General features: G+C 42.6%; 1 protein-coding gene and 1 long non-coding RNA gene across 3 annotated transcripts in view; one reads left to right on the top strand and one right to left on the bottom strand.

The window, feature by feature from the left end:
• The window catches only part of UTP6 (UTP6 small subunit processome component), a 24,448-nt gene extending 5,558 nt beyond the window's left edge, over positions 1-18,890 (top strand). Inside the window, exons 5-19 of the mRNA XM_084837252.1 lie at positions 440-487; positions 1,400-1,463; positions 2,377-2,495; positions 3,430-3,507; positions 4,672-4,753; positions 5,222-5,303; positions 7,709-7,890; positions 9,391-9,470; positions 11,107-11,184; positions 11,323-11,502; positions 12,413-12,493; positions 13,242-13,351; positions 13,451-13,517; positions 14,519-14,591; positions 16,118-18,890. Coding sequence (XP_084693378.1) covers positions 440-487; positions 1,400-1,463; positions 2,377-2,495; positions 3,430-3,507; positions 4,672-4,753; positions 5,222-5,303; positions 7,709-7,890; positions 9,391-9,470; positions 11,107-11,184; positions 11,323-11,502; positions 12,413-12,493; positions 13,242-13,351; positions 13,451-13,517; positions 14,519-14,591; positions 16,118-16,275 — 1,482 coding nt within the window. The 3' untranslated portion in view covers positions 16,276-18,890. The remainder of the gene's footprint in view (positions 1-439; positions 488-1,399; positions 1,464-2,376; positions 2,496-3,429; positions 3,508-4,671; positions 4,754-5,221; positions 5,304-7,708; positions 7,891-9,390; positions 9,471-11,106; positions 11,185-11,322; positions 11,503-12,412; positions 12,494-13,241; positions 13,352-13,450; positions 13,518-14,518; positions 14,592-16,117) is intronic.
• Positions 18,884-26,077, bottom strand: LOC146353775 (uncharacterized). 2 transcript variants are annotated; one of them, XR_014788166.1, is made up of 3 exons: positions 25,632-26,077; positions 20,262-21,007; positions 18,884-20,203 (listed from the first exon to the last, which is right to left on the bottom strand). It is a non-coding gene; the product is annotated as an uncharacterized LOC146353775 (long non-coding RNA). The 2 variants fall into 2 exon arrangements; XR_014788167.1 differs by having other exon boundaries at positions 25,831-26,077.

Raw genomic sequence — 26,077 nt, 5'->3', positions numbered from 1 at the left:
CATTCATAGTGTTTATCAAAACTTGTATTAAATTTTAATGGAATTAAAATTCAGTCTGTTAGCTTCTTCACTCTGTGAAGATGGGGTGGGTAATAAATTCCAATAAATAAGTTGAATAAAAGAAAAACAGAGCCATGAAGTCACCCATTGCATGCTCTGCAAAATATATATTTGTACTTCTCCAGTTTCTTAAACGGTTGCATTGGAATGCTTCTTTTTCTTGCTCCTGGATGATAGGAGAGAAGTAAAAAGGAGAGATGTAAAAACAATGCTCCTCTGCGCTCCAACTTTCTCTTTTAGCTGCTGGCTCTGAAACTGTTGATTCCGCCGCCCCCATTACTCCTGATGCTTTTGTTGCTGATTGTTACAGAAAAGAGTGCTGTGTTGGATGAAAGTGCTTGTGTTCTCAGCTGATCCTGTCTCCCCTTTGTTTCACTAGGGTGACCTTCAACTGTGGTTGTCTCATGTTGCATTTTGCAAGAAATGGGTGAGCATTTGAATGTAATTTCCTCATGCAAGCAGGTTTGCTGATAGGTTGTTGTGCTTTGTTTCAAGGGTGTCACTGAATGCAGTCTTGGCACTGGGGGTAATTTGGAAGTGATTGAAATGACTGAACTTGCTTTTGATTTTTACATGCTGGTACTCAGTGGACTGAGAATTCATCCCTTTTCCTCCTGTATTAGTATATGTGACTGAATTTACAACAGTTAGTGATCTGTATATCACAGAATATACAGAACAGTAGGCCTCCAAAGGAATTGGTTAGGGAGAAGAGACAAAACTGTTGTTTCTCATTATCATTTTCTTAGGTGAAAAGGCCACCTCAAAATGATTTTTCTCTTCCATTCTTTGGAAGTGTGTCCCTTTATACTCCGCTGGAAGTTACGTGAGGTTGCTGGCGTGTCTTCGCCATATGAAAATTGAATAGCTTTGTCAAACATTGATGTGTGAATGGGCCCTGATGGCCTCTTATCAATCTACCAAAAGAAAAGGTGGTGTATGCTTTCCTGGCTGACTACAGGCATTGTTGCCTTGCTTGGGATTGAGGTTATTTTGTAGTCTTGGTGGTATTTGGGTTTTATTGTTCTGTTACCCGGCCACTCCCTGCTTTTATTATAAGAAATGCAGGTACTAATAACTTAAGTTGCTTGAACTGCAGGGGTTGAATCCAGGATTGGCGTTCTACCAGCAGAAGGATACTGCTCGTGGAATGTGAAAATCCTGTTCTGCAGGCATCCTTCCGCTGGCGGAACAAAGATGTTGGATCCAACCATACATGTATATGTCTTCCACTGTAGCATGGCAAACCAACAGTGTAGCCGTCCTGTGTAGCGAACATGAATCTGTTTCAAGTTGAAAGGTGAACAATGTATGAAATACGTCATGTGTTTCCTAACAGAACAGGAAAATACAGCTGAGCAAGGTGTTTTCTTCCATGTTAGCCCTTCATCCAAACAAACCAGGTACAGTAATCAACATTCCTGCTTATAATCAAAGTGTGCAGGATATTGTTCAGGAGAAGGCAAATTGTTCTATTCAGAGGCAGTCTTGGAAAAGTCAGATAGGATGCCCTGGCAGTCCTACGTTTAGCTTACCTGACCTGGTAACTTTCAACCTGAAAGTTCTTTCATAAGCAAGTCAGGCCTTTCCATCCACTTATCAAGTAGGTGGGGTTTTGTTTGCGGGTGAGTGCAATCAAGATTTGCCCTTTCATACGTGTCTGTTACACAAGACCCATCTAGTGTGTCTTCAAAATAGTCTTGAGGCCACTATATACTCACAAGTCTATTAAATGCATTTGAATGGCAGTTGCTTGTCTGAAAATATGCAATAAACATGCATTTGGGGGGCCTTGACCAATTATGGCTTTTGCAGATGCGGCTGCTGCATGTTTTTCAAACACGTGAATGCCTTTCAAGCATTACAGAAGAGATACGAATGACCAGCAGTACAAATCAAGAAAAGAATCTCCTGTATGTAATGTGTAATTTTGGGCAGTAATCAGATAGTACAGTTGGTCTAGTACAGGGGTGCACAAGCTTTTCAGTCCCGAGGGCTGCATCTGATGGCTCAGAGGCCGCACACACATGCACATAAACACACATGCGCACATGCACGTCCCAGAGATCCTGATACAGATTGCTCCTTCCTCATTACTAGCAGCAGTGGGGAAAGAGTGATCTGTATCAGGATCATAGTGGGAAGGAGTGGGTCAGGACACCCAGTGGGGTGCTGTTAAGCCTATAGGCTGTGGGTTGTACATCCCAGTCTAGCATAACACAGCATAAGTATTGCTACTTGGAATGACACCTTGATTGTCAGCTGACTTTTGCAGTGGCCATCTTGAATAACATCACATATCTCTCTTTGTTGTAGCTTTGTGGATCATGGCTGCAAAATGGGAAATGGAGGACCGCCTGTCATCTGAAAGTGCCCGGCAGTTGTTCCTCCGTGCATTGCGTTTCCATCCAGAGTGTCCCAAACTTTATCAAGAGGTAGCATGTGTGATTCTGCTGCTCTCCCCCCTCTTCTCCCACTGCCAAATGTGCAGTTAACACATTTCAGCTAAAATGTTCTTGTTCACTGGCAATTAGCCTGTTTGACTGCAGAACAGAATATCATGACATTTTTCCATCTTCGATGGCAAGTGTGGCTGAGCATGTTTTTATGCTTTATGTTTGTAAGATTTCAAGGTGACAGTATGAGGATCTTTTTCCATCCTCAAGCCTATAGTTAAGTATGGTGGGCTTTTAGTCTTAGTATGTCTGCCAGGAAAAAACTTCAGAGGTAGTTGTTTTTACCATGAGTGAGAAAATAAGATCTGCTGTGGGATTTGTGAAGCATGTGGCGTGTGTTTTGTTACATCCTGAAAATTATGCAACTTCAAGTGACCTTTATTAAATCATCCAAAGAATGCAGAATTGCATTTAGAGCCAAGTGGCAGAGTTTGTCCTTAAGATTTTAGCATGCCAAGTTCATTTACACTGTCTGCAGCGCCTCACATTGCTTTTATTTATCATTAGCAACTTCTACTGACATGAAATAACCATGCTTGTGCCAGTTAGTCCATAATCACGATAATGTTGGTGAAACATTACCTGGGCAAAGACTTCAACAGTATCAAGGACAGTAGCGGGAGAAGTCCAAGCAACAAGCACAACAGAGTTCATGAAGACACAAATATTGTGGCTTTTGGGGGTGGTGCAGATATAACAGGGGGGGTCCCTGAACCATTGTTAAGTATTGTGGGTGGGCCGCAGGTCCGAAGACTCCCTCTGCCTGAGTTCATTCCATTTAAGTTCAGTACCAGTATTAGCAAGGAGTCCTGCTTAACCAGGAGTTCAGACTGGAGTTTGAAGCGGTGTTCTGTGTGATGCTTGGATTCTTGGATTCTGTCATTGCCCCCTCTGCCTTTCTTTGTTTCTGTAGTATTTTAGAATGGAGCTGATGCATGCAGAAAAACAAAGGAAAGAAAAAAAAGAATTTGAGCAAGCAAAGATGGACTTGGTAAGAAATTAAAGGTCTTCTATTGAAAATGCCTGTCAGTGACAGCAACAATTCCATGATTTTTTTTTGGCCAGGATTCTTTTAAATTTATTAAATATTATTATTATTTAAATAAAATAAAAATATTGCCTCTGTGCCACCTTTCTGCCAAAGCACCCAAGGTTGTTTACAATGTTTAAATGCTGAAGTAAACACAAGTTAACAAAACAACAACATCCAAACACCAGAATATAGTTCTCTCAGGCCGACTGAAAGTCTCTTCAGGAACTGAAGGCTGAAGCTTGCTGGCCTAGACTTTCTCGGCTCTATCTCCCCTTTGGGCCACACAGGTCTTAAATATCCCCAGAGAAGGAGGGGGAGGGGCTGCCGCAATAGACCCTTCCTTTTTATTGAGTGTAGAACTTGGCCCATCACAAGGGCTTGTAGCCAGTAACAGTAAGCTCAGTTTTTCTCCGTTCTCCCTCCCTCTAGCTCTGACCACCAAAATCATCTTATGTTGCTCCTAGAAGATGCACAATAGCCTTTTCCAACCTGGTACCCTCGGGATGTGTTGGTCTGGAACCCCCAGCATTCCTGATGATTGCCATGCTGGCTGGGGCTGAAAGGACTTGTAGTCCAAAACATCTGGAGGGCACCAGGTTGGGGGATGCAGATGTACAGGTTTAGTTTTTGCAAGCTCTCAGTTTCTTGAGACCTGTTTTCCCCCCCATCCTCCTCCCTGCCCCTTGCTGAATGAAAGTAGCTGTGTCTATTTCCAACAGAGCTAATCAGTTAGACATGGTTTCTTCTACTTTGGGCTTGATGACTAGCTTTGCATGGTGGGCCGGCTCTCTCCAGGGTAGATGAAGCTGAGTGTGCACCCATCTGGGATCCCCTCCTGTGCATATAGAGCACAGTTCAAGAAGGGACTACGTTGTTCTCTTCAATATCCGGGAATACGCATTTCCTTCCATTGTATGCGGGGCGTTTCCCTGATGCTGGAGAGTAGGTAATGGTCCTTCTTGTGCAGAGGCTTTTTTGTGCATTGGAGCCCCTGTGGAGCTTCAGCTTGCAGCTTTATATGTGAAGGGAGAAGTCTTGTTCGTGTGTCGTAAATGTTTTAATGTCTGAAAGATCCAGGAAATGAAAACATAATTGTAAGAGGGCTTTTGGCTCCAATTGTAGGGCGAGTTCAGTTATTCTGAGGACGTGCTTAATGGTGAAGTGGCTCGAATCGTCTGCAGGGATGCCACTCAAAAAATAAAAGGTAACCTATTGTTTTAAACCAGCAACTTGCAATGTGTTTCTTAGTATGTAGGATGAATTGTTCCTCCTTCATGGGGCCTCAAAAATGGGTGCAAGTCATTTCAGTCCATTGCAGTTGAGGGAATACTTTTAGCATTGTGTATTGAGCTTCTTGGAGCATCCGGATTTGGCCACCCTCGATGATAGGATGCTGGGCTAGATGGGCCAATTCTCTGGTTCATTACCTGTATGTACTGAAAATTCAGGAATTGTGTAGGGAAGCAAATTCTAGTCAACCTCTTGGACAAAACTGACATGCCATGTGAGATAGACCTGCTTCAAGAAAAGTTTGTATAGTTTTTATGGGTTTTTCACTATAAAAAGTGTGTTGGTTTTGGGTAGATACGTTTCATTTCTTTAAACATTGGTTGTCTTAAGAGTGCTTGTGAGGCTCAGAACAGCCATTATTGTGTGTCTTTCTGTATCCTAGGTGCAGAGTTTCTTCTGTCACTGTTGTCAATTGCAAAACTTTTTGATTTTACACAAGACCTTCAAAAAGAAATTCTGGAAAAGTAAGTTTGTGGTGGGCATGACACAAAGTGAGATCTTTATGGCTTTGGAGGTCAGCACACACCATGTTAGCAGTTATTGGTCTATCCCCAATCAACTCCCGACAGTCCAGTTTTAAGGTTTGGTCGGAATGAATTATGCAAGGTGACCTCAGTTCTGGTCATGTACTTTCAAAATGAGGTTCCCCCCTGCAATTACAGGCCTACTCAAATGTAAAGATGCATGGGTGCTGCTTGTTTGGCCTTTTTCTTTATTTATATTCATTTAGTAAATTTGTTAGCCACTCTTCAGCATAACAGTATACTGGTGATGTGCAATTAAAAGAATAAAACAATACAATAAAATACAGCAATTAAGGCTTGCAGAAACAGCAGCATCAATGGGTAAAGGCCAGCAGAACCATACAGCAACTAAACCTGGCTATTTGAAGAGCTGGAATGCCTAGGAATTTTTTTTAAAAAAAATCAAGAACACCTACCTCTTCATGGCACCAGAAAGGTAGCAAGGTTGGCATTAGGTGAACCTCCCTAGGGAAGGCATTCCAAATATGGGCTGCCATCCACCCAAGTTCAAGTAATCTTCTAATGAAGATTGTAAGGTTCAGACAGATTTGTAGGAGGAAGGCAGGACTTCAGGTCTATTCCAAAGAGGCTCCTTCTCCCTTTCTGTATAGCACGTGACTTTTAAAACTCAGGAATGCTTGATATTTTGCTTGCAGTACCGAGAATTGATGTGGTGGTTTCATTATTCAGGAAACTCAATCAGAAGCTATGTTTGTGCCCAAACCAGCAGGGTCTGTCAAGGTGTGTGGAGTGAGAGTGCTGTCTTTGGCTGTTGTATTCAGGCAGGTTGGCACCCACTTGGATTAGGTCAAGGATGGAGAACATTGTGGGCCCTCCAGATGTTGTTGGACTGCAACTCCCATCATCCTTTACTGTTGCCTTTGGTGGCTAGGGCTGATGGGAGTTCCAGTCCAACAACACCAGGAGGGTCACACGTTCCCCACCCCTGGATCAGGGCCTTCTTGCCAGTGCATCTTTTTCTGGGATGCTCTTCCATGTGAGGTCTGCAGGGCCACCTCCTTTAGCTTGAAAAACAAGCTAAAGTTTTGTGGCTTTAATTTTGTTTGTTTGTTCTGTTTTGGGTGGATGGGGGGGATAGTCTCAATTCTTTTTACCTGTGCTGCTTATTGCGATGCTTTAGTATTTGTTCTGGGGAATTTTTTGTTTTGATACTCTTATTTGTTTTGAATGACTTCTAATGCTTTTTTCCTAATTGTAAGCTGCTTTATGGATTCTTGGATAGGAAGGCAGATTTAAAATGGAAAATAAACAAAGTATTTTCCCTCTGGCCACTTCCGGTCTAAGTCTTCTTCAGATATTACCTCCATTAAAAAGATCAGTCCATCAGAGTATGTAACATGCAGTCTGCACACAGTGACAGAATCTTCTGGCCATGATCCAGACTGTTCTGTTCCCCATGTGTGTTTATGGGCTGATTTTTAAGGTCTCTCTTGATCAGCCCCCATGGTGTTTCACATGCAGTTTTCTAAAAACTCCTGAGTTAGGAGCTGGCTCTGCCAATTCAGAAAAGGTAGAAAAAGTACCTCACCCTTGTATTCTCCTCCTCTAGTGCAACTTTCCGCAACCTGGTGCCCTCCAGATGTTTTGGACTATGACTCCCAGCATTCCTGCTGGCTGGGACTGAGGGGAGTTGAAGTGTAAAACATCTGGAGGGCACCAGGTTGGGGAAGGCGGCTTTAGTGTGTTAAAGGCACCCATTGCGTTGTAAGCATAACATTCTTTTAGCATCTTCTTCAGTTTTATGACATGTACCTCCTATCCTCTTTTCACAGAAACATGAGCTTCGTCTATCTACTCATGCAGCAGAATCTGGTGGTAGAATGGATTGTACCATCAGACTGAGATAGGGGATGCTATTTTTGAATGCTTCCTCTTACATCCCCACCCCCTGTAAAATCTAAAAAAAAATAAAAAAATAGCACAGCAAGGAGAGGTGCTAGTCCAGCCTATTCCTTGCTGTACTAGTTTTCTTTTTGTTATAGGTTTGTTTTTTAAACATAGGCAGCATTCAAATGTAATCCTTCACCTGCAATCTGAAGTAGTACAGTCCGTTCCACAACCTCATAGCTCAAATAGGTTATCCCTGCCTCATTCTGCTTCATGGGTAGACCAGGCTATGTTCTGACAGATTCCAGCATGTCTGATGTAGCTCCACCTGAAGCAATCCCTTTCTTATTCTGGGCAGTGTTCAACAATACATCAGAATAAGCAAGATGCCATTGTTTATGATGGTTTGTTATAGAACAAAAGCACTCTGTTACTCCAGGGCTTCATAGCAAGAGGGAAATGCACAGATAATGGCATGACATGGGTTTTTCTGTTAGCCTGCAGGCAGAGTGTGCCAATGACCCTCTTATGTGGAACTACATGGCACGGCAGAAACTGGAGATCGAACTCCTATCATCATCAGAACATATGACTAAACAATCAAAGGCACTAGACATGGCCCACAAAGAAGAACAGTGTTGTACGGTGTTTGAGGAGGCAGTCACATTACTTCCCACAGGTTAGAAATTGTGCCTGGCTACTTAAATATGGCTTGACTCCCCCCCCCCCCAGTTTTTGTAGCAGAGTTCCTGAATTCCTTATGAAACTTTGGGCTTCAGGACAGTAAGGCAGCAGTGTTTCCTAGTGTTTATCCAGTATGTCTTTCCCATCTACTTGTAATTATTATGTACATAGCTTTCATACGACAGTGGTGGTGGTTTATTTATGCAAAAATAATACTGGAGATCTACATAGTTCAGTTAAGCCAGTGGTTTTAAGGGGAGATGGAGATTTGTAAACTGAGGTTCCATTCTAACCAACAGCAGATGGAGGTGGTAAAGCTTTTGTTCCTCTACCTCCTCAGACAGCAGTGGGGCCTCACATGATCGAATATTCCTTCGTAATAAACAACAGCAACCATCCAAGTAGAAAATTAGATTTCAAGGAGAGGGATTCTAACCTAACGGTCTCTCTACCATGCTAGATTTCTGTGTGTATGCGTGTGGTGGTGCTGTTTCATATAGGAACATTTTATTGTTTGTTACATTTATATCCCACCCTTCATCCAAGGAGCCCAAGATGGCATGCATGATCTTCTTCCTCCTCCATTTTATCCTCATGACAACCCTGTGAGGTACGTTAGGCCAAGAGTCAGTGCCTGGCCCAATTCACCCAGTAAACTTCATAGCCAAGTACAGACTAGAAGGTTTCCCATGTCCCAGTCCAGCAGTCTAACCAACACACCACTCTGGATCTTTATCATGTGAATCCCTACCTCCAGTCTGAAATAGTACAGTCCAAAATGGTTCCACCACCATCTTTACTGTATGTATGAGAACTAGGCCAGAATGTTGGTAGATGGTGCAGGCTGGTAGAATTCTAAGAGGAAGTGGGGCTGCGCCGTAACTTCCCATGATGCAGTGTGTTTGCCTGCCCTATGCCATAAACAATTTCAGCTCAGGGAAATTGTTCACATTGTACAATTCTGCACTGAGGAAGGAATAGCTGAGCTCAACTAGCACATTAAGCAAATAATTTCATTGTCTCTCCTAAATACCACAAAATAGTTCAGAAGCTCTTTCCAGAGAAGTACAACACACTTCCTGTCATTCTGCTATGGTGAGCGAGAAGAGCATGAGGAAGATTGAATGTGTTTGCCTATTTGTGTCCCTCACAGCTCACTGTCATGCTCCAAAGTTGCCCTCTTTAAGTCAGCTGTATATGCTTTCATCCCCAGCTGACTCACAAAGAAAATGCAAAGAGCATCAGAGTTGCCTTTGGGCTTATACTGGCAATAACACATCTCCTGAAGGAGAAAAGAGGCTTATAGTGAATTAGTAGTTGGCTCTTGTGAAACTGTCATGTCCTTTTTTAAAAAAGTATTGATTTGATTGAAAAGGCTTAATAATTGGGCTCCTCTCTTCCTGATGTTGGAAAAACTGTGTTGTGTAACAGTTAAGTTTTTTTTTCAGAAGGAGTAACTGCTATTTTGTTTTTTAATTGTTTTTTATCCCTCCAGAGGAAATGTGGAAATGTTACGTCACTTTTTGCTTGGAGAGAGCTAACAGGAAGACCAACAATGAAGTGTTAAGGCAGAAGGTACATTCCTTAGCTTCAGAATACATTTTTCCTGTTACTGACTCCTGGAGGATCTTTATTGGGGACATTCCTCAATTTCGAGGTGACAGTGCAGCCTGAAAAAGTCTTTAAGGGAGCAATCCAATGGCTGCTAGTGAGCAGCTAGACAGCCATAGGATATGTTGTTTTCTAGGAACTGACCTTGGAGCATGTGCTCCGAGGTGGGCTCCCAGAGAACTGACCTTCCCCCCGTTCTTTGTTGCCTTGGAGGCAGCACGGAATGGCCCCGTGCTCCACACTTACAAGAGGAGCACAGAGCGGCCAAAATGGTGTGCCAGGGGGCATTCTGGGGTGGGGAAGGCAGAAATGCCAGCACGACACATCCTATGTGTCGTCTGGCAGCCTCCTCCCCCGCTCCGCCGTCCCGTGCCTAGACAGCTGACATTGGCTGTCTAGCCGCAAATGCATGGCAGGAAAAGTGCAGAGGGAACGATCTCCTTCATGCTTCTCTGGCCCTGCATTTGATAGGCAAGTTCGAGTTCAGAGGTGGCCACCTATTTCCATAGGATTGTGCCCTAAAACACTTTCTCCCTTAAATATTAGCATATGATGGCTCTGCCTATATCTGTTTTCTCTTGTGGCCCTGTTGCAAGAAGAGAGCCTTTAGTAATGCAAATAAGGTTCCTGATCCTTCTGCTTCTTTGAATCAAATTATTTTGATATATGCCTGTTTCTGGATAGGGACAGCCTAGCCACAGTGATTCATGCGCTAGTAACCTCATGATTGGACCACTGCAGTGTGCTCTGTTTGGTGCTACCCTTGTGCCTGGTTCAGAAGCTACAGCTAGCACACAGTGCAGCAGCTAGGGTACTCACTGGGACACCCAGCAAATAAGACCTGTGTTAAAAGAACGGCTGCCTATTAAGCACTGAACCATGTTCAAGGTTATGTTGTTGACATAGAAAGCCCTAAACAACTTGGGACCAGGATACCCAGCTGACCTTTAAGATCTTCAGAGGAGGCCTTGCTGGTTGTTCCATGACCAACAGAATGTTGCCACATAATATATGGAGGCGGACCTTCTCTGTAGCAGCACCCACGCTCTGTAAAACCCTCCCCCATGCAGTTTGGGAGGCAGAAAAGGTGGCATATTTCAAGCACCTCCTGAAAATGCACTTGTTCACCCAGGCCTTCTGTGGCTTGTAATGAATTACAATTAATCATATGCTTCTCTGTCTTCCTGTTCCTTGTATTGTTTTGTAGTTGAACTTCTTTTTAATAGTGTATTTTAAATGTGATTTGTATAGTTACTGCAGTTGGAATCGTTCTTAATAGTGTATTGAAATCACAAGAACAGAGTAACATGTACCAAAAATATGACTTCTGTGGCTACCGAGCATAGCGTACTCAGTTCTCATTGGGCTAATTTTGTATTTACCCCCTCCTTATAGTCCCCCCCTTTTGTACTTTTTGCAAACAACAGGTTTCTTCCAAGCCTGCTGATACCTCCCTTGTGTGCAACCAGCTCTTGGAGAATTGCATTCACTTTTAGTATTTAAGGATTCTGGCTTTCAAAAGTTTTGTTTTATTTTCATGGAGTCTAGTTTATACAGCAGTAAAGTTGATTCTTTCCTTATCCCTTTCTTCTTGTTTTAGAGGCTGGAAAGGACTTTGAGTGTTTTCACTCGTGCTCATGATTCGCAGTTGCTGCCTGCTTCTCTCTATAAACCATGGGTAAGGATGCATGTGGCCCGTAGCTTTTAAAAGTTTTAAAAGCTACTCATCACATCAATCGGGAAGGCTGGATCTGGGTCTTGGGAACACATTTCTGAATAAACACTTATATCTTATCTTTGAATTACATCTCATCAGCTTCAGCTCCTACTGGAGCTTTGCCTCCAAGAGAAGGCTGAAGAGGTAACAGCAGCAGCAACTAGACGCTTCAGCCAGTTGGTTGAAATGTGGGAAATGAGGCTGCAGTTGCTACTCAAGCTGAACAGTGAAGGTGTGGTGCCTTGTTTCCAGGAAGCGTTTAAAGTTCTGAAAGCAAAGGTCAGTGAGTAGTCTCATGAACTGTGTTATGTGACAGGATATTTGATGCTTGTGAAACTCCGTGGGAGAGGTGGAGCCTACCTGAAATACCCCCTGCCCAAGTCACCACCTCATTCCCAGGTGGTGAATTGAGGGGAGGCATTTTGAGGAGGGGGGTTGCCTTGTTTCAGGGGGAGGGGGCAGTTGGGGTGTTTGCTGTCACAGAAGAGGCAGCACTTTTCATTTGCCACGTGGCAAGCAGCAGCATTTGCCACATGGAGTGGCAGCTCTGGCCGTTTCCCCCCAAATGCCTCTGAAATCGTGCTAGCAGTGGGTTGTCCCAGCCCTAGTGGGAGGATACCTGTGTGCGTGCTTGCGAAAAGCTTCTGTGACTAAAAACCTGACTAAAATTTAGCCCATCGTTATAATTTGCCTCAGACCTAGGGTGAGTAGCAATTGTCACTTAGGGAGTGGCGCACAATTGTGGTGGCACATCCCATTACTACCGCAGTTGTGCACCCTGCACCTTTTCCCTTGAACTCTTAAGGGCCAGGAGACCAGCCCACACAGCTATGATAGCAACGCTATTACCTGCTCATGGGTATCCTCCAAATTCCTCCATTTTGTTTTTGCAAGCCTTTTATGTTATCCTCTGTAGCAAAGGGCTCCCTGTTTGATCTGTCTGGTTCCCTTCAATAGGAGAGAGACTCATTAATTTTGTCAGCATTCTATTTTGCTAGCCCTAGCCGACAAAATCTGCTGCATAACTAGCCACATATGAGGCCTCACATGTTGCACCGCAGAAATCTTGAAACCCTGGTTATGGGTGTGTGTGTGTGTGTGTGTGTGTGTGTGTGTGAGAAACATAGTTCATGCCCAGTATTTTCTTGAAACCCTAATCTTTCATTATTATGACTTTCCTTCCCACTAGGACAGCTTGCCTCTATGGATTCTATGGGTAGAATGGAGTGAGAGTGTCAACAGCAAGGCCGAAACTGAAGCACTCTATCAGGTATACAGTACCATTTAAACAAATAAACCAATATCTTTTCAGGAAAGCAAATGAGAATGGTTCTACTACTTCTAACATTAATTTTAGAACTAATGCTGTGCTGGGTACAGTACAGAACAAAGAAATGATATGATCCCAAGACTGACCTTTGTAGTTTACAGGAGTCAGACTTAAGTTGGGACAAGTGCTTATGAAGGGCTTTGGTGAGGTAGGGTCAGAACTATAGATAAATAGTGGCAATCGTAATTTTGGAATTATCGTCGAAAATGTGGGCTTTGAGATTTTTTTGTTGATAAATATAGGGGAAGAAAGCTACACAGGCAGAGCAGAAGGCAGTTGCAAGAAGAGGATGCAAGATAAGAATGGGATGAGTGGAGATAATAGTACCAAAAAAATAAAACATATATGAACCACAAATGGCATCCCACAAATAGAGTAACATAAATTCATTCATACACACAATCTCCAGCTATAAATTATTGATTCACAAGCAGAATCTGAAACTACAAAAGGCGTAGGAAAAATTATGATAAAAAGCTCATTGGAATAGATTTGCTAAACTGGATTGAATTAGAGTTCTTCAGTCCAGGTACAAACTTCCAGCCCTATTTGAGTCCTTAGATCTATGTCTGAGTTAAAATATCTCAGTGGGATCAAAATGGATAGGTTAGCAGGCCACTCTCCTTGGTGGCCTGCTAACCACCAAGCTTAATTCAGAATATAAAGATCATTTGTGTTTAATTTGCAGAGATCTTTACTTGCCGTACTTCCTGCTGACTCTGTAACCATGAAAGAAAAATACCTTCAATGGGCTTACAGGACTGGTGGCTATAAGCAAGCAAAGAAAGTCTTTACCAGGTTAGAAAACCTCCTTTTAAAAACATGCCTAATTTCTTTTTCCGCCTCCCCCGATCGTTTTTAAAAACTACATTCCTCACGCACGTTCTTATGTCCTAGTTTGCACGAAAGCCGCCCATTTTCACTTGAGTTCTTCAAGAAGATGATTCAGATTGAAAAGGAGCAAGTAAGTGTTAAACGTATCGAAGGGCTGGCTTATTTTATACGATGTGCTAGATCTTTAGAGGCATGTGCCAGTGTGAAGTTTCTGAAGGAAGCAGCAGGTCATATTCTCTAATAACTGATTATGTTTGGGTTGGACCAATGTAAGATGCTCAAGCTGCCTTCAAAATCCATTTGGAAACGGTAATGTTCATGATGCTGCAGCTTGGCTGCTGACCCACAACCAAATTCTTGGAGCATATGACCTATATTGGTTGCACTTTTCTGTTTTTAAACCTTAAACGTCTTGAGAGGAAGGTACCTAAGAGAATGCCTTCTTCTGCCTGTCCAGATCATCAAGAGAGGCCCTCGTGTGTGGCCTGTTATGTCCCACCCTCCCTCAAATCTGAAGCATGGTTGACAAGAATGCATGTGAAAGCTTCCTTAGTTGCAGTGCCAACTCTTTGGAAACTCCTGGCTTGGGAGATCTATGTTGCCCCCTCTCTAATGGCATTTTGCCATTACCTTTGATAGGCCTAGATGTTCATTGATCGCTTGTTTGGGGTGGTGATGGGGTCTGTTTTTGTTATAGCCTTTGGTTTTCTATGTTTGTGGACTTGAGGGAGCTTCAGGGGGTGTGGCTGGATAGTGAAGAAAAGCTGTTTGGTGGGTCTGGTAACTGGCAGGGGTCGAAAAAGCATGCGGGACAATAGGTTGTGTGGGAGGGGCAGGGACATCCCCTTGCGATTGGAGGTTGATGGGGAGGAAGCCCCTTATACTCTCTTGCCCGAGCCTGCCACAGCCTCTTCTCCTGCCCTCATAAATTCATGGAGAGGATTCTGTGGACAGAAGAGCAATGAGGAGTGAGACATTGTTTTGTGTACATGGAACGTCTAATATTTCTGCAGAGGTGTTAATGTTTGGACCATATGGCAACTGTATTTAACTGCCATAATCTCTGGTAGCAGAGTGGTAAATTCAGTATGCTAAGTCATCCCCCTGTCTGCCTTTTTTTTTTTTTTTAAGGAATCCTGTAAAATGGTCAATATCCGAGAATATTATGAACGTGCCTTAAGAGAATTTGGTGCCGCAGACCCGGGTAAGAGGCCTTTTTCCCGCTTAAAGTGTAGGGGGCTTAATCTAGCCTTCCCCAATCTTGCACCTTCAAGGTGTTTTGGACTACAACTCCCATCAGACCCAGCCAGCATGGCCAATGGTCAGGGATGATGTGCGCTGTAGTTTAAAACATCTGAAGAACACCAGCTTGGAGAGTTGTTTATTTTTTTATTGATTTATTATATTTATATCCTGCCTTTCCTCAAAGGATCTCAAAGCAGTAAAGATTATTCTTCCCCCGCCCTGCTATTTTAGTCCCACAACAACCCTGTCAGGTAGGTCAGCAGCTTTAATCAAGTCTCCTTTTTTCCTTTGTATCTTGACTGGAGCTACTCCATTTTTAAATACTTAGTTCTATGGATTTTGTGAGCCATCTTGAGGTCCTGCTTGGGTCAGGATGGTGGTGCATATATTTTTAAATGAGAAAGAACAGAGGTCAGCAGCTAGATTGGGAGGCAGCTTATCTAGCGATCCCCTCATATTTAATCCCCACCCCACCCACACATCTCTTCAGTAAACCTCAGCTACCATGGGTCTGGCTATGAAGCCATGACACCCATAACCATCCAATGTGCAGAAATAAAGGAAAGGGGTATTTTCTTAGCAAATGGTGTGCTGGTGACTTCTCTCAGGTGAATGTGGCCCAAAGGCAGCTCATTACCGCTGACTGCATTCTTCAGCCTATACTGCATGTTTAATATGGTACCCTAAAACTACTTTTCCTCCTCATTTAGTCTAAAGTGTTCACCCCTATAAATACCCTTGTCCAAATAAGTAATGTTTTATGATGATGGGAGGAGATTTTTTCAGTTTACAGTCAATATTTCAAAGCAAGAGCCGATTGCTAAGTGAGGTGTGATTTTTTCCCGAACAAATCCACCTTTCCTGCTACTCTTTGCCTACCAAATAATGCTGAGGCTACCGGATTGGTTGGTTCAGGAGGGTGGGGCAGGGGAGCAGCCCTTCCTCTTTTTGGAGGCTGGCTCTCCCTGTTCTAGTCAAAGGAGTGTAGCAGCCTTTCCCTTTCTTGAAATGAGGTTCCAGTGATGTGGGATGGATGGAACTTTGTTCAGTTTGCTTTCTGCCAAGGGTACAAGAGTACAGTTTCCATAGCTTTCCCTCCTTTTGACTGGGAAGTTTTTGTTGGAAACTGAGGCTGGACAGAAGTATTTTGGCAGGAAGTCTCTTGGTGGGGCATGAGTTGTTGGAGAAATGTATGGGAAAGGGAAATGGAATTCACAAGCCATTGCTGTTGAAACCACTTCCCCCTTCTTGCTGCAGAGTACCTAATGTTCCAAAGGAGCAACCACAGGTACTATGGCACTTGCTAAGTTTTAGTCCTTTGCACTTACACTGGAATTCTGCAAAATATTCTGCAGTTGCAGGATCCTTGGGTCCCCAGTCAGATACAGAGGATCATGCGTTGCTAAATTTTTGGCACATGGGGACCTCCCCTCCAGTAGCATTGCCATTGTCACAATATTAACTAAGCTTTTTTTTCATTTGAAGATCTTTGGCTGGATTACATCAGAGAGGAGCGGAATCATTCCCAAGGCAAACCCGAGAACTGTGGCAGTATTCACTGGAGAGCTATGAAAACATTGCAGGGAGAACAAGTGGAGACTTTTATTTCAAAGTACACACTGCTGCAAACCGGACACCTCTGAGAAATGTCATTGTAGATGTGTATCAGAAAAACTACAGGACTGTAAACACCATTTTTTTTCTTAAACATGGTGTATTCTGGCTTTTTGTTGGATCAAAACTTAGATTCTGACTGGTTCGTATTGCATATTCCACAGACTTGAACAAAACAGAAACCTTCTGTAAGGTCACAGGAGTGGGGTTGTGGGAAATAGGTTGGCACAGAGTAACAATATTTGGTTGAGCACATCAAATGAAAGAGGCAGGTATGAAAGTTTACATTTTATTGTGAACCAACCACTTCGTTGATTCAAAATAATGCCACTGGCCTGCCCAGCTATTTATTTCATTATTATTTGATTAACTTCATGATTGCACTTGGCTCAAAGTGGCTTATGACATACATCTCTAGTATGATACAGTAAGCTGTGTGACCGCCTGCACTACAGCTTCCCTATGTTTGCTTACCTGAGTCCCTTCAAGGGCCCATCCAGATGGGTGGGTGGGTGATGATGATGATTTATTACATTTCTATACTGCCCCAAACCCAAAACTCTTTGGGCAGTTTACAAAAGAGCAAAACTTCTAAAATACAATATAAAACATAATATAAAACCATTTACCTATCAGACAATTTAAAACAACAACAAAAGATCCGGGACTGATTAAAAACATCATCTGCTGTCAAATGCCTGGGAATAGAGGGAAGTCTTAACTTGATGCCAAAAGGGTGACAGTGTTGACACCTGGCCAACCTCAGTGGGGAGAGCGTTTCACAGCTGGGGTGCCACCACCGAGAAGTCTCTCTCCCTTGTTGCCACCCTCTGAACCGCCCCCAAAGGAGGCACCTGGAGGAGAGCCTCAGATGACAACTGTAATGTATGTGTGGGTTCAAACTGGGAGAGGTGCTCCATCAGGTATTGCGGCCCCAAGTTCTGCAAGGCTTTACAGGTCAAAACCAGCACCTTGAATTGGCCTCAGAAAATACAGGCAGCCAGTGCAAGCAATCCAGGATTGGTTTTATATGTTCAGATGCTCAGTTTGTAGCACAATAGATTTTTAGGCTATTGCTGACTAATATATGTGGCAGCCTTCTCCAAGCTGTTGCCCTTCAGAGCTATTTTGGACTACACCTCCCAGCAATCCTGACATTGGCCATGTTGGCTTGGGGCTCTTGGGAGTTGAAGTCCATAACATCTGGAGGGTACCAAGTTGGGGAAGGCTGGTATATGGGATTCAGTTGTCTTCCCTCAAAGAAATAAACCAATGGGGTAGATCTCGTGGGTGTCCAAAGCTGAAAAGGCCTTCTTTCTTGTAGTAGCCAGTTCTGCCTCAGATGGCGGTGACACCCAAAGAAAAGTCTTCTCACCACATCAGACACTCAGAGTAGCTTACAACATGATAAAACATTGATCAAAATACAAATTACATTCAATACAAAGACAAAATAGCAGATAAAGCAACTCTTACAACTAATTTACCCAAGGATGTTAAAAACTGGGTAGGATGGCAGATCAAATGCCTGCCCAAAAAGGAAAGGTCTTTGCACAGCAACAGAAGGCCATCCAAGAAGCAGTCTTCCCTAGGAAGGGAGTTCCAAAGGTTACAGAGTGCTAGGCCAATTTAAAACATTGAAATAGCTGGCCTTCATTAACTTGATTGTGAAGCCTATGTACACTAGTTGCTGGGGAACATGGGTGGGAGGTTGCTGCTGCACTCATGCCCTACTTGTGGGTTTCCTTTGGGCAGCTGGTTGGCCACTGTGTGGACAGAATGCTGGACTAGATGGATCCTTGGTCTGATCCAGCATGGCTCTTCTTAAGCAGAAGTGCTCTTCCAAACACTCCCATTTGATGTAACGCTGTAGTTGCCTTGCTGAGTCACACAATGGTCCAGCATTCTGTTTCCAGCAGTGGCCAGCCAGATGTCTTGGAAGAAGGTTATTCCTAGCGCTCCTACTTGCTCATTTACCAACGAAGACACACTACTAAGTATGTGCTCATCAGTACTTTTTCCATTAAAAAAATCCTCCATAAACTCATAATTTTAAGTATACAAAGTTGGTGGGAGAAGGGTTGGAAGTGTAACTCAGCCTTCTGCAATCTAGAGGGCACAAGACTGGGGAAGGCTGGTGGAAGTAATCCATTTTAAGTGTTCTTGAGCCATGCACCTTTAATTGTTTTGTATGGTGTGTGACTTTGATTAACCCAGTTGCTCAAAACCATCCCTTCAAAATGATGAGATGCCTTTAGATATAGTAATAGCATGTGGATTTCAGATTTATCTTCTGGATTCTGAGCCTTGAGTTTGCTGCCATCATATTGGTGTGCTCTGTCACCAGGAAGGTCAGTATTGTATCTCTGCTGGAGTCCTAATACAAAAACCAGAGGGTCAGAACAAATACACTGGGAGTTATGTGTTGCCCATTATATTGTAAAAAAGTGAGTTGCAAAATGTAAGAGTTCTGGGAGGAATTAGTGAGAACTTCTTTTTCACTCTCATGTTCTTAAGGACAACCAACCTTCTGAAACACATACATGGAGCACAAATAACATTCAGTAGACAGTAGAGTGTCATGGGCCCAGTCCTTCAAGCACACATTCTGGCATTCGGACACAGGATACCACAAATCAGTGAGACTGTTTTATTATAGCAAATGCCACAGCAAGAGCTTAATGCTGACACTTTTCAGAAATCATATAGCTGATGGTGATTAGCTATAGGCGCTATGTAATTCCAGAACAGTCAAAAGCTAATAACTATATATCAGAGATCCATACAACTTGGTTTCCCCATTTCAATATCTATAGCTCAGAATGCAGGGGCTCAAAAGATTCCTGGCATAAGCCATCCCAGGCAATGCAAGACGAGGCTTTCCCAAAATGGCAAGGGGCTCAGAAGTTTCCTGGTGTAATCCAAGACAAGAGTTCTAGAAAAAGACCTAAATAAATCTGCACATGCAGAGATTTAGTCCAAATTTGAATTCTTCATTGGAACCTCTCTTCTATATGGGCCAAGGCCAATCAAATCCATGAGTCCAGCCAGGTTGAAGAGTAAGTCCAGAGTAATCCTCCTGACGCAGAGGGTTCGACTACCATAGCTTCCAGTTTGCTATCTCTACACTACATGGGTCCAGGCATAGAAAAGTACAAGAGTCAGGATCCGTCCAAGCCATCTGCCTATTCTGGGCTATTGACAATGAAGACACATAATTCATAGCAAACAAGAATTCAAGGTCCATGAAAAATACAACAATACTTTCCATGGTAGGTTCTTAACAATACAACGTTCAAAGCGACAAGGGTCCAAATTGGATGGAGAGTCCATTGAGTGCTTCAATAGATAGACAGTAAATCCAAACAGGATTTACCGACAGTAGTAAGTTCAAACGATTTGGGGCAGTAAAGACGAGAATGTTCCTAGCAAAGGTTCCCAGCCTGGGCATCTGGTTAAAAATGAAGGTGTAGCTGCGATAGACCTTCCCTTGAACAACTGACAAGGGGGGTAGCCCATCACTGAGGCCCCTGCTTGAGCCTCAGTATGTCTTCATTCTGCCCTCCTGAGTTGATGCTTCAACCTGTGCAACACCTCTGAAAACTCTCACCTCTTGTTAGGTTCTCACAGAGAAGCTGCCTGCTTCCTTCCCTGTCAAGTTTGAGGCTAGCAGCTGGACGGAAGTCACTTAACTCCCACTTGCTCTCCTCTGAGAATACTGGCAGAGATAAGCTCACACTGATTCTGACATTCCACAGGGTGAATAGGCCCAAACCCTTCTGGACCATGTCTGATCAGGTTCAGTCTATCAACTATAAAGCCCGCTGCAGCACTCTAGAGTAGAACTCCAGTTAGCTCACTTACTCCTTCATATCAGAGTTCACTGTGAATACGGTCCTATGTCAACAACACTCAAAACTACTGAATTGGTCTAAAGCCAACACAGAGTTAGGCATGCTTATGCCCATTGATCTTAATGTGCTTAAGCATGCCTAACTCTGTCTTGGATCTAGGCTATTGTGTATTGTGGGGGAATCCCGCTAAGCCATCTGGATAAATGAATATAGTAGTTACAAACTAAGAAAATCATGGAATTACAGTTTGAAAGCAAATTAGTTAATTCCCTCTTTGACCAGGCTAAAATAATTGTACATTGCACTGTTACTGAGCAGCAATTCATTTGAGGAAGAAGAGCAACTTTTTCTCTGCTAGTGACCTGAGGTTGTTTCTAATTCATCAGTAGGGTAGCATGGGGGGCTGGAGGGGAATCTACTTTGAGTCACCAGATTTTGGAGCAGGTGCTGATGCTCACTTCAACTACTCTGTGCACTTGTTTTGTCTCCAGTTGACATTTCTTGAGGCTAGTGACTGATCCTCTTCGTGGGGTGATTTTTTTCAGTTCATTTTTAATGAATTCTTGCAAGACTATATTTTGATGTTCCAGCCATTCTCTTTCCTGGCAAATATTATCTTGTTGCTCTCTTAACTGTAAGTTTTCTTCTGCTAATTCTTCATTTTCCATCATAAGCCTTGGAATGTCTCCTAGTAACTGATTTTTTTCTTCTTGAATAACGTGTTGTCTTCGAAGCAATTTTAAAATCCACACGACTAGTATGACCACAGTTATAATTAAAACTGCCATACCTCCAAAAACAGTTTTTTCTGAGAGTGCTGAAGAGGGATTTGCCTTTCCACTCCAGAACCCCCATTGTTTCCAAGCAGTGATCATTCAGACTTATGATCTTGATTTATGATTTATGCCTGTAAAACAGAAGTAATCACTTTTTATATGTAAGGAAGATGAAAATGTCACTCCAGATGTTCTTGTAAACATTTGGTTTTTAAATGGAGCATCTGTAAAAGTTCATCTCTTGTATTAATCTTTGTGTGGTTTGTACTACCATCTCTCAGCACATAATACTACTGTTCTGTACACTTAATGGATGAATGTTTTGTGTGTATATAGAAATTCCATCATCAAAAAACCTGCTGGTTTTAGACCAGAGTTGAGGTTAACTCATGTTGGCTCAAGCTCCACAAATTCATAAAACTGCAAGCTAAAGTTGAGGCCTTAATAGATGTGCCCCATGATCAGTAATGATGTTGTGCAGTGTCACAATTGTACTTGCTTACAATGTATCCTCCATGCACCTACACTTTTCCTTGGTCTTTCATGCCCAAATCCAGATGAGACAGAGTCCTGGGTCCTTTGCTGGTCCTGGGACAAGCAAAGATGCTCCATAGTCCTATATTGCTTTATGAAGCATCTGAACCTTACTGCATTGCTAGAGGAATTCTCCTGTAGGTAGTAGCTATGTGTGTTCATTCTCTCTCTCTCTCTCTCTCAAAAGGAAGTACATGGGACATGATATAGAGAAGGACCGTAGTGTAGGGGTAGGGGGAGTTTTAACCTTCCCAGCACCTTGCTGTGGTACCTATCCAGATTGGGTGGCCTGTGCCTGAAATTTATATTACAACCAGATTGCCAAAAATTAGTGTAAATTGCAGGTGCAGGAGCCCTGGTCCTGATCAGGACTACAGTGGGAGGTAAAGGGTTTACAGTGGGAGATAAAGCCCCTTACCCCCTAGACTAGGGTCCCAATCTGTGTAGTAACATGTAGTTTGACTCACATGCCATGGCATTGCACATAGAATCCAGTAGATTCCTTTGGCAACATAGAATCCCTCCGCAAACACTGGAGTACTGGCAGAATTCTAGCTTCAGAATGAAGCTAACCATGCACTATATAACTTTGCTAGTAGTTGCTGCATACTAGGCTTTAAGGGGCAGGAAAGCCTTAATAACTTTTCAGCTTCACCAAATCAATGAAGGCCTTACTCAGCAAACCTGATTAAAGTATATTAGCAGTTTTCACCAACATTTGAAAGAAATATGTTATACCTATTTAAAAATGAGAGGAAAAGGGGTAAATGTGTTAATTTTTTTAGCACTCTTTAACTTTTGTTCTTGTGAAAATTGTTATTGGCTTAGTTTGAAATTTGGCACAGTTGTAGACCTCATTATGTAGATTGTGGATGCCACCAATTTATTAATTCAACAGGTGTCATTTTTATAAGCAATAGACTTTTAAGCCGTATAATGGTAGAAGGTTTTTTGTTTTTTGCCACTCACCTTAACCAAAGCAGCACCTTTGCACCCCTTTAAAATCTACAGACACATTCACCTGCAGATATGTGACTAGTATTTTTAGCTCTCTGTAACATTAACTAGCAAGCAATGGTCATTCAGCAAGTACCAGCACTATCCAACATATCACTCACTACCCTATGTCCAGGCACTCTGCCTGTCAGATGTCTTGGACAGTGGATACTATTCTGGTTGCAGTGTACTCAAAGTTGACTTGTTGGCTGTTGTCTTCCTCCTCCAGAATTTTGTTTTTAATGAGTGAACTGCTTGGATATAAAGGCGCCCTTCTACAAGCAGAAAGCTTCTTCCATGCACAAGATGGTTTCTGAGTTGAAAAATGTTATGTGCTAAAAGTGAACTGAAATTTAGAGAATCCTGTTTTATGAAAGCCCTTGTGCAATCATGTGCATGAAATCTTTGCTATATATATCTTTTTAAATTCTGTTTATTTACTGAAAGAGAGATTTTTATAAATTGCTTTTTCCACAAGGGATCCTAGGGGATTTTTAAAAATAATTTTATAAAAGTATAATTTTAATAATTTTATAAAATTATTAAACAAATGCAATATAATAAAATTTAGAACAAGAGGCATAAGAACTATTCAACCATCAAACAATTATATAAAATCAATTTAGACTGCACTTCCAATTTTGCATCTTGAAGTTTAAAATGTATCTTCTTCAGGACAGCATTCCATGATGCTTATTGTTGATAGTTTCATCTCTTACATGTGGGCAAAGCAAGCCCTAATGGCTGATGTTCATGCAGTTCCACAGTGGGAAGCATGTCCTAATGGCTGGAACACAAGCCATGGAACACTTCCCCACGGAAAAGCTTTGTTTTTCCCCATGGAAAAGCTTTTGTTTTTGAGCAAAGCCCCTCTGCTAGCACTTGTGCAACAGTCTGCGCAGGAGCGGGGAACTTCTTCGAGCCTGAGAGCCAAATTCAGTTTTGGAGAAGCTGGTGTGTGTGTGTGTGTGTGTGTGTGTATGGGTGGGGTGTAAGGCAGAAGGGGTAGGAACAAAAACACCAGCATACTGTCGCTCAAAGCTCCTAGTGCCAGAAACTAAGCCTTAGGAGAGGCATTTCAACCTTTTAAAACGGGGGAAAAGACAGCACAAAAGCGGGGAAACCACCCAATGGTAGGTGGTTGGGGGAAAGGGGATGGGGACAGGGGAATGGGTGTGGTATCTTGGGAGCCCTGGCAAGCCAGATTTAGCTCCAGAGCCTGAGGTTCCCCACCTCTGAGTTAACAGAACAGCTCTAATGAGTGACGTTCTCCTTTCAATTCTTTGAGTGCAACACGAAGTTTGTAGCCAGAAACATTCGGAAGTTAAGAAGTATTAACTGAAATAGAGCAGATGTCCCCCTCCCTATTGAGCAGAGAACTTTGCTTAATGTTTGTTTTTATTAAAACCTTTTAGGCTTACGGATGTGTTGGCAAACTCTGTTGACGATCCATGTAAATTAGTTCATCATATTGCCAAATTGTGGATTCTTCACTGCCTGCATTAAGAGCAAAATGGTATCTGCTTGTGCTAGCATTGTTTATCAAGTCATTTGTCACCAGGGCTGATGGAGGAGGAAGCAAATCAACACCCAGATTGTCACTATCCTGAAGATCCAATATGAAGGACTTCATGTGCCAACACTCTGATTTCAGCGCAAATTTGGATTAAGATTAAAACTCATAGTAGCTTTTCCAGACGTCATAGAGTGTAGTGATCTTGCCTGGAGAAACTGAACTAACCTACCCTTCCTAGATGTGTTGGACTACAACTCCCATCATCCCCAGCCAGCACGGCCAGCTATTCCAGCTGGGGATGGAGGAACTGTGGTCCAGAGGGCACTGGGTGGCTGGAGAAGGCTTCTCATAATCTGTGAAACCCCATTTCACAAAAAAAAGGTTGTTAATCTTGAATATGCCAGGATGCTTTTAGGAAAAACCTGCCATTCTACCTTCACTTTTGTAATAAAACGTATGTCAAGAAACTAAAGATAGGCAATTTACTGACCAAATAAGCATTTTTCTTTCCCCGCATTTTGGGCTTTGTACCAAAAATTGTAAGGTCTTCTAAGTGGATCTAATTGGAGGGGGGGGGGAGAGAGAGAGAAGAACTGGCTTATATATGGAAAGGGGGATAATTAGATTAAAAAAAAAATTTCACGCATTCATTAACCCGAATAAATCCCAAGTTTAATCTGCCATCAGTTTAATGAGACTGGACATCTGTGTTGATAGCGTAACAGTATAGTATGTATTTATCATGGTGGAACTGAACTTCACACCTCTCTGTGTGCAAGCCAGGATGCAGGATGCAGAAGAGGCTGGCCCACTTTGCCAAGAGACTGCTATTTTTAATGTGCTAGTATTCACATGTGTAAGAAACTAGCATAATGTACATACCTTAGTGTATCAGTGGGTGTACAAAGAAAGAAAAAGTTACTTTATTCCCACTCTGTCAGTAGACAATTCTATCCTTCCCTCAAACTGGTTTTGTTATATGAACTGACAGACTTAAGAAATGTTCTGCTAATTGAACTGAATGACTGGAATTGAAAGGGGCTTCATAGCAAAGTTGTACTGTGATATCTAGAATCTAATTAACTTCTACCCTGAGCAGTATGATCAAAGGACACACACATATATACATAGAATCAATTTCAAATTCAAATAATTATATTTGCTTGCAGAAAGATCTCAAGGACGTAGCATAAAATATATTGAGAGCTGCCTGTCTGATTATTGTGAATGGGTCTTTTTCACTATGGGCTTGCCAGAAAGTGAGCCTGATGAGAGTACAAATCTGACAACAGGACAGTAATATTTCTTAATGGCTGTAGATGCTCGCCTGCAGGGATGGGATTTGAGCTGAATGCTAGGCAGATTGTTTTTCACACACAGAGTTGCCAATTTTTGGAAGACAGAGAGAGGGAGATGAGAGCTAAGACTTGTTAGCTGAAATGGGTGTGTGTGCATAGGCTGGGATTGCCCCAGCCTATGCAGTGATGTGCCTGCTGTTTGCCTCCACTTCTGCTCTGTTGTATATTGCAAACAAAGCCAATATTACAAACACACTACAAGTCTCCAGTGGTCTCTATTCCAAAGGAAAATAAACTCAGCAATACTGCCCCTGCAACCTTTCACTGCTCAGGGAAGTGGTGCGTGTGCGTGTGTGCGCGCATATACTACAAATAACAAGTAAAATGACTACATGTCCACCTGACACATACCATGCAAATGTAATTTGCCTCCAGAGGTACCAAAAGGCATTCCAGAAGCTTCATCTGTTTCCAAGACTGAAGTACAGTTCATTTTTTTCTTCACTTAAATCCAAGACAAATCTCTGCTTTCTCTTGGTGGTACGCAGCAAATACTTCAAATGTGACGGGCAAAACAAGATGCATAGCTTTTTTTCAACAGGCTACTTACTGTAATTGGTTAGACTCCTATTCATCCAAAAGACCTAGGACATGTTTTCCCTCCTTGGAATTTGTTCTTGCACAGCTACCAGCTAAATAACTGAAATAGCTTTTCACAGGAAAAGGCTACCGTTGCAGTGCAATTGTACCCTCGACACTGCATGTATATTACTTTCCCCTCTTTGTTCAAAAACCAAGATTTTTTCTGGTAGAGGCGTGGTGAAGATATTGTTAAGAGCCATGCTCTGTGTTGATGT

The sequence above is a fragment of the Heloderma suspectum genome, chromosome 2, assembly GCF_057233095.1.
Source record: "Heloderma suspectum isolate Gila_16-S chromosome 2, 16-S_ref, whole genome shotgun sequence".
Lineage (NCBI taxonomy): Eukaryota > Metazoa > Chordata > Lepidosauria > Squamata > Helodermatidae > Heloderma > Heloderma suspectum.
The sequence above is the reverse complement of the archived record's forward strand: the minus strand, read 5'-3'. Positions and strand labels throughout refer to the sequence as shown.